This window comes from Bidens hawaiensis, unplaced genomic scaffold, assembly GCF_021521415.1.
Source record: "Bidens hawaiensis isolate Kalapana, Puna unplaced genomic scaffold, B.hawaiensis_p1.1 tig00005084_1, whole genome shotgun sequence".
NCBI classification, from domain to species: domain Eukaryota; kingdom Viridiplantae; phylum Streptophyta; class Magnoliopsida; order Asterales; family Asteraceae; genus Bidens; species Bidens hawaiensis.
Genome location: NW_027491325.1, coordinates 172896 through 180646, shown reverse-complemented (window position 1 = coordinate 180646; position 7751 = coordinate 172896). Strand labels below are relative to the sequence as shown.

Here is a 7751-nt window from a genome sequence, read left to right as displayed (position 1 = left end):
AATTTGACAAACGTAACAGAAATGATGACAAAACCTCTAGTGATACTTGAAGCATTGTACTAGATATATTTAGAGTGAATGGCCGGGGTATTGGAAGGAAAGAAGCTCAATTCCTTCCTAGTGATCTTATCAAGAAAGCACAATGGTTTGTCTTCAATAATTGTGAAGAGGTTCAAACATACTTAGAGTAAGTATTTATTTTATCTTTGTGAATTAAATTTAAGTGTCGCATCTTCTTAAATTTATGATTCGTCTACACTTTACAGAAGACACTTGCAAGTGTTACGAGGGAAACATCATGCATCATCAAACATTTCGCAGATTCAACAGTCTACATTCCCGGATTGGTTTGCAAAACGGGTAACATTCACACTATATAGTACTTTCCAATATATTGTGTTATTGTATTGGCTCTAATCACATGTTTATTATGTTCAAACTGAGAACAGATTGGAGAGATATATAGGCAAAATCCATCTCAAGTTAACGAGGAGTTATATGCATTGTCTTCCCTTCCAGATAATCGAGCTTTCTTACACAAGGGATACATGGTGAACGGAGTTAAATTTTTAACTAAATATAGAGATGACAGTCTACAAACTCAAAATTGTGGAATTACAGTCTCGGGTGTTCATGATGATGCTGAAGACGATTATTATGGATACCTTGATGAAATCATTGAATTGTCATTCATAAAAGGTTATCATGTTATTTTGTTTAAGTGCACATGGTTCGACATTGATCGTCGAAGGAAACATGTGATATTTGAACCTCATTTCATCAGTATAGATACGTCTCGAGAGTCTTACAAGGAAGATCCTTTTGTTTTAGCAAACCAGGCTAAACAAGTGTTTTATATAAATGATCCTCTTAAACCAAATTCACAGTGGAAAGTTATCGAAAGAATTTCTTGAAAACAATAATGCAGCAGATTTGTTAAGAGATGTCAACCTTTATCGTGAAGATGCCGAGGAAGAAATTGTTGAAAATGTTGATATTCAACATTCTAATGACATTGTAGATGATTTTATTGATGATCAGATAGATGATTCTTATCATAGCATGGAATAAGGGTGTTCTTCGGGTTTCGGGTTTTTCAGGCCGGGTTCTTCGGGTTTCAAAGTTTTAAATCTTGACCCGAAACCCAACCCAAATCTCTCACGGGTTTTTCGGGTTCGGGTAATTCGGGTTCGGGTTTTTTCGGGTTGGGTTAATCGGGTCTCGAGTATCGAAAACAAACAAACAAAAGAAAAAAAAACACAAAAACAAAAAAAAATTAAAAATTACAATGCTAAAATTAAAACAACATATACTTTTTTTGCTCATAACACAAATAATCAAATAACAAACTAACATAAATTGGTAAAACAATTCAATAGAAGAGAAAAACTAACTCGCGTCTTAATCGTATTCAATCGGGCGTGATTTGGTTGTTCGATTTCGGTTGCTATTAGTAATAAACGAAAAACATAAATTAATAATAAATAAGTTAGAATGACGACAGTCAATTAGAGCTAGATTATGATAACTTTAGTGGCTAATACTTAGCTTATTATACCTAAAAATATATTTAATTTTAAAACTAAAAGTTTGTTCGGGTTTTTCGGGTTGACCCGAAACTTATAAATCAGACCCGAGAACCAACCCAAATTACTTCGGTTCGGGTTTGGGTTAGTCTTTTCTCGGATTCGGGTTCGGGTTCTTCGTGTCGGGTTAGTTCGGGTTCGGGTGCGGGTTTTTTCGAGTCGGGTTTCAGGTTTCGGGTAAAAGTGACAGCCCTAGCATAGAATAGATGCTCGTTCATAGTCAAATCTAGATGATTCCGATAGTGATGAGTCAACTAATAACATAGAAAATGTTGAGTCAGACGATGATGTTTTGTGATGGTATTTATTTTTAAACATAACTTTTACTATTAGTGCTATCTGCTTTTCCATTTTTTATTTGATTTACTTTTATGATTCTCTTAGCTATTTTGATCGAATATATAAGCTGTAGGGTAAGTTTATTTAGTTGTATATAAAGTTATTAAACTGCATTAAAATTTGTTTTTGTTCTATTTTGTTTGGTATTTATTGATTAAAATTATGGTGAATCTATAGAATTAATTTAAAGATATTATATTTTTTTTGACTTGCTAATACTTTATAACGTATATAACTATATTTTTTTCTTGTTAACTAACACTATCTATTTTTTGTAGGATGTGGATTTTTATGTTGGTGATGATGGCTACTGTTTCTACAAGAAAGAGACCCGTAGAAGAATCTGAACAACGTAGAATGCAATCATGTGTCGATGGAAGTGAATCTGAAAGAAGACCTCATTCGACACGTAAGCGCAATCGTCATTTCCCCGACACTCAAGCTACCGGTAAGTTTCAAAGAAATTTGTTACATGTTGTATACTATGTATAATTCACTATTAATATTGGGTTAATTAATATAAACTTATGCTAACTGAAATGGGCGAGTGGGGGAATTATCCTACTCGACTAAATGTTTATTTTTTTATAAATCTTGGATCTGCCATGGCAAAATGGGCTGGGCGGGTTGGGCACGGTAATGGGTCAGAACGGTTTTCTGGTCAAGCTAGATCAGGTAAGGTTAGGTTTCTGGTAGGCGGATGCAGAACGGTTTTCGGGTCAAGCTAGATCAGAACTGTGCTCTTTAGTTTTGTTCATTTTTTATTTGATTGTTTAATCTTTTAATTTGTATATGATTAATTTCATTTATTTACTTTTATATACATATTTTAAGAAAAGAGTCAATAACAACATGTTATTCATTAGACTGTTTAAATAATAATAATAATTCAATTATTGTATAAAAAGTCTCATTCTTATTTAGTGGGATGGTAAAGTGGTTAAAGTATTTCAAACTTTATAGAATGTAAAATTTTAATTACAACAACAACCGTATCTAGTAAATTCCACAACTAGCAAAAGCTATTGGTAGAGTCTAGGGAGGGTGTGATGTAGGCAGACCTTATCTCTATCCATGAGGATAGAGAGGCCGCTTCCAAAAAGACCCTCGGCTCCAAAGCATGTAACATATAAACACACAAGTACTAATAACAAAACTTATAGTGATAAAGTGGCACAATCAAATACCAACACATATGAAATCATGGTGTCCAAATAGACATATCAACATAAGAACAAATATAAGTCAAATCTGCCTAAAATGTAGAAGAGTCTAAGCCCATAGGCTAGAACTAAGATACAAAAAAGACCTTCTCTAAAAGTTCTTAACCTTAATTCTACGTCTCCATGAACACCTATCATGGACCATGTCCTCAGAGAGGTGTAACTCTAGCAAATCCTACCTAATCCGCTTCTCCCACGTCAATTTGGGTCTGCCTCTACTCCTCTTTCCTTCTACATTGAGGGTTTCCACTACTCTAACTGGCGCTGTTTCTTGTCTTCTCTTTACATGCCCATACCATCTCAATCTACCCTCCTTTATTTTTTCACATATACTAACAATTCCTAGTCGTTCCCTAAAAACCTCATTTCTTACTCGGTCTAACCTTGTGTGCCCACACATCCACCTCGCATCCTTATCTCCGCCACCTCCATCTTACGTGCTTGTGTTTCTTGATGGCCCAACAATCTGTTCCATATAACAAAGCAGGTCTAACAACAATCCTATAAAATTTCCCTTTTAATTTAGTTGGGAACCTCCTATCACACAAAACCCTAGTAGCTGCTCTCCACCTACACCAACCCGCCTGAATGCGGTGTGTTACGTCACTATCTATCTCCCCATTTCTTTTTTCATAGGATCCTAGATATTTGAACCTAGTAGCTTGTGGAACCACTTGACCTCCGATGGTGATCTAAGAGTCCCTGTCGTCTCCATCCCCACTGAAATCACAATGTAGATACTCGGTCTTCGAGCGACTAATCCTTAGTCCTTTGTCCTCTAGAGCTGCACGCCATTCTTCTAACCTCACATTGAGGCTATGTTTAGTTTTAGCAACTAACACAATATCATCTGCAAAAAGCATACACCACGGGACCGTCCCTTGAATCGACTTTGACAACTCATCCATGACGATTGCAAAAAGAAAAGGGCTCAAGGCTTACCCTTGGTGGAGTCCTACTTACACGGGGAAGAAATCAGTATCCCCTACTGGTGCCCTAACAGTAGTCTTTGTCCGATCATACATATCTCTAATTATGTCTATGTACCTCCCAGGAACCCCTCTGCTCCCTAGACTATCCCAGATCGGTCTACGTGGTACATTATCATATGCCTTTTCAAGATCAATGAAGACCATATGTAGATCCCGCTTCTTCTCCCTATACTTTTCCATTAATCTCCTTAAGATGTGAATTGCTTTCGTGGTTTGATCTCCCTGGCATGAAACCAACCGTAACTTGGGTTTCTCTTCTATTGTCTCGATTACTCTTTCCTATAATTTCATAGTATGACTTAGTAACTTAATCCCTCTATAATTCCCACAACATTGGGCGTCTCCTTTGTTCTTGTATACTGGCACTATGAAACTACTTCTCCACTGATCTAGCATCTCTCCCGATTTGAAGATAAAGTTGAACAGAGTAGTTAGCCATTGAACTCCTTCATCTCCCAAACATTTTCACGCCTCAATTGGTACATTGTCTATACCCACAGCCTTAGCCCTTCCCATCTTCCTAAGAGCTGTCCTCGCTTCACCATGTGTGATATTTCGGCAGTAACAATTATTTCGTTGTCTCTTTTGAGTAGTGTTGTTGATGTTTTGTTGTTGGTAAGTTCTCTCCTCGTTGAACAGATTGTGGAAATATGTTTGCCATTTCAACTTAATATCAATTTCCTTGTATAAAATTCGTCTATCCTCTCCTTTTATAAAGTTCACTCTTCCTAGGTCATGTCGCCTCCGCTCCCTGGCTTTGGAAATCTTAAACATAGCATGTTCCCCCTCCTTTGTTTCCAAACTTTCATACATTCGCATATAGGCCGTGTTCTTTGCTTCCATCACCGTCTTCTTTGCCTCCTTCTTGGCCTTTTTGTATCCCTCCCTCAACCGTAGTCTCTTTTCCTCGTCCGTACACTTTAGGAGATCCCTAAAACTCTCTTGCTTATCCTTTATTTTAGTCTGCACCTCGTCATTCCACCACCAGGACTCCTTATGCCCACTTGACCTACCAGTCGTAACCCCTAGGGTCTCTTTCGCTACTTGAGTAATGGTAGTCGCCATAGCTTCCCACATCTGGTTTGCGTCATCCCCTAGTTGAGTCGACGTTACTAAAACGATCTTATCTTTGAACTCTCCAATTTTTACACCCTTTAAATTTCCCCATCGGATCCTAGGTAGGCATTTCCTCCCCCCTACAATCAGTTTTTGTCTGAAAGTTATATCTGCCACCAGTAAATGGTGTTGAGCCGCTGCCGTCTCCCGTGGTATAACCTTGCAGTCCTGCCACCATCTTCGATCTTCTCGTCTTGTCAAGAGGTAGTCGATTTGCGTGTGATGTCCCCCGCTACTGAAAGTTATCAAATGAGAGTCTCTCTTCCTAAAAAACGAGTTTAAAATGCTCAGGTCATGGGCCACCAAAAATTCTAGGAGATCCCTACCAGGGTCATTTCTAACCCCAAAGCCAAAACCCCCATGAACAGACTGAAAGCCATCACTCTCTTCACCAATGTGGCCATTAAAATCACCTCCTATAAAAATCTTCTCTTTTCTAGGTATCGCCCTCACTACTATGTCTAGACGATCCCAAAACTCAGTCTTCTCCCGGTCCCCCAATCCAACATGTGGTGCGTACGCGCAGACCACTGCCACTACCTCCTCACCTAAAACTAGTCTCAATACCATAACTCTATCGTTGTATCTAATCACCTCCACCACATTCTTATATACTTCCAAAGCCACTAGAAATCCTACTCCATTTTTTGCTCCATCCGACCCCGAATAATTTAACTTATACCCATTGCGCTCATCTCCTCTTTGCCCCTTCCACCTAGTCTCTTGAAGGCACGCTATCTGTACTCTACGCCTTTTAAGTGCATCTACTACCTCTAACAATTTACCATTAAGAGTACCTACATTCCAAGAGGCTATTCGCAAACTATACCACCTTTCTTTTCCTTTGGCTGTACCTCTCGTCCTTGGACACAATCTCAAGGAAAAGTCATAACTTCTAAGGTCTATGGTTGCAACTAGTCACTGGATAACTTAAGATCACACAAGTAGTCAATAATTTGATAAGGCAACTAATGTAAAACACATATTGAACAACACAATATACACGATGGTTACTAATCAACAATTGTTGAATAACGAGAACACACAACAATCATACACTAACTAGCGATATGTGATGAACAAATGACAATGACCAACAAGATGTAATCCGTGATGGTGCTAAAAAACACCCATTGGTCAACGCAAATATACGTATCACTGTAGCAGCAACAACAACAACAACAACAACAAAAATAATAATAATAATAATAATAATAATAGCGGTAGGGTAATTATTATTATTATTGGTAAAATATATTATTATTATTATTATTATTATTATTAGAGCGTTAGTGAAACCAGAGAGAAAGCACCTGGTTGGTCGGAAACAGCGTGTTGTCGTAGTTGTCGGAAAACGGTGGTTGTCGGGAAAGGTTATATTTGTTTCCACTTGAAAGTACTCCCGCAACACAGCCCCTTGACCAGCTGCTAGGGAGGGGGGGGGGAGGTTGTGGTTCCCCCGATTGTACTTTTTCTGAAAAGTTTCCTTTAGCGGGAAAGAAAAGCGGCGTTGGTTCCGGCGATTGTACTTTTTCTAGAAGTTGCTGACCCTTGGTGGAGTCCTACTTCCACGGGGAAGAAATCTGTATCCTCTACTGGCGCCCTAACAGTAGTCTTTGTCCGATCATACATATCTTTAATTATGTCTATGTACCTCCCAGGAACCCTTCTGCTCTCTAGACTATCCCAGATTAGTCTACGTGGTACATTATCATATGCCTTTCCAAGATCAATGAAGACCATATGTAGATCCCGCTTCTCCCTATACTTTTCCATCAATCTCCTTAAGATGTGAATTGCTTCCGTGGTTGATCTCCCTGGCATGAAACCAAATTGGTTTACCGTAACTTGGGTTTCTCTTCTAATTCTTGTCTCGATTACTCTTTCCCATAATTTCATAGTGAGGTTAGAAGAAACGCGGCGGTGGTTCCGGCGATCTCCTAGAAGTTTCCTTTAGGGAGGGGGGGGGGGGGGGAGGTTGTGGTTCCCGCAACACAGCCCCTTGATCAGCCGAGCCGGAAAGAAAAGCGGCGGTGGTTCCGGCGATTGTACTTTTTCTGAAAAGTTTCCTTTAGCGGGACCGGCGGAACTGTCGTAACTAATTCTACTGATCCGAATAAAAAGACGTTGTCGCAACTAATTCTCCATATCATCTGTAATTACTATTTTCAAATTAGACCTTTTTTTCATTTAAATTTATAAATACAACCCTATATTTTGTTGAATTTTAATTGACCGTAAAGTTGCCCGTTTCAAATTATGCATTAACCATAACTAATTAAGTTGACTAGATAAGTAGCGTGTTTCATTGCTCGGTTAACCAATTGAGTTATAACTGTTTTTTTATATATATTTTTTGGTTTACGAATGCTAGCTTTTTTTTTTTTTTTTTTAACTTTTGTGTTATGTTTAATAAACTATTTCTTGTTAAAAAGTAGCATAAATTCAATAAATGCCATAATCAACGCATTTAACCCGATTTGTGTTGACCCGAC

General features: G+C 38.2%; 1 protein-coding gene across 1 annotated transcript; it reads right to left on the bottom strand.

Moving 5' to 3' along the window:
- Positions 1–4107: 4107 nt before the first annotated feature.
- On the bottom strand, positions 4108–7155 carry LOC143628907 (uncharacterized). Its single transcript, XM_077098351.1, has 3 exons — positions 6786–7155; positions 4624–6053; positions 4108–4419 (listed from the first exon to the last, which is right to left on the bottom strand). The coding sequence occupies exons 1-3, from the start codon at positions 7153–7155 to the stop codon at positions 4108–4110; spliced, it is 2112 nt and encodes a 703-aa protein (XP_076954466.1).
- Positions 7156–7751: the final 596 nt, after the last annotated feature.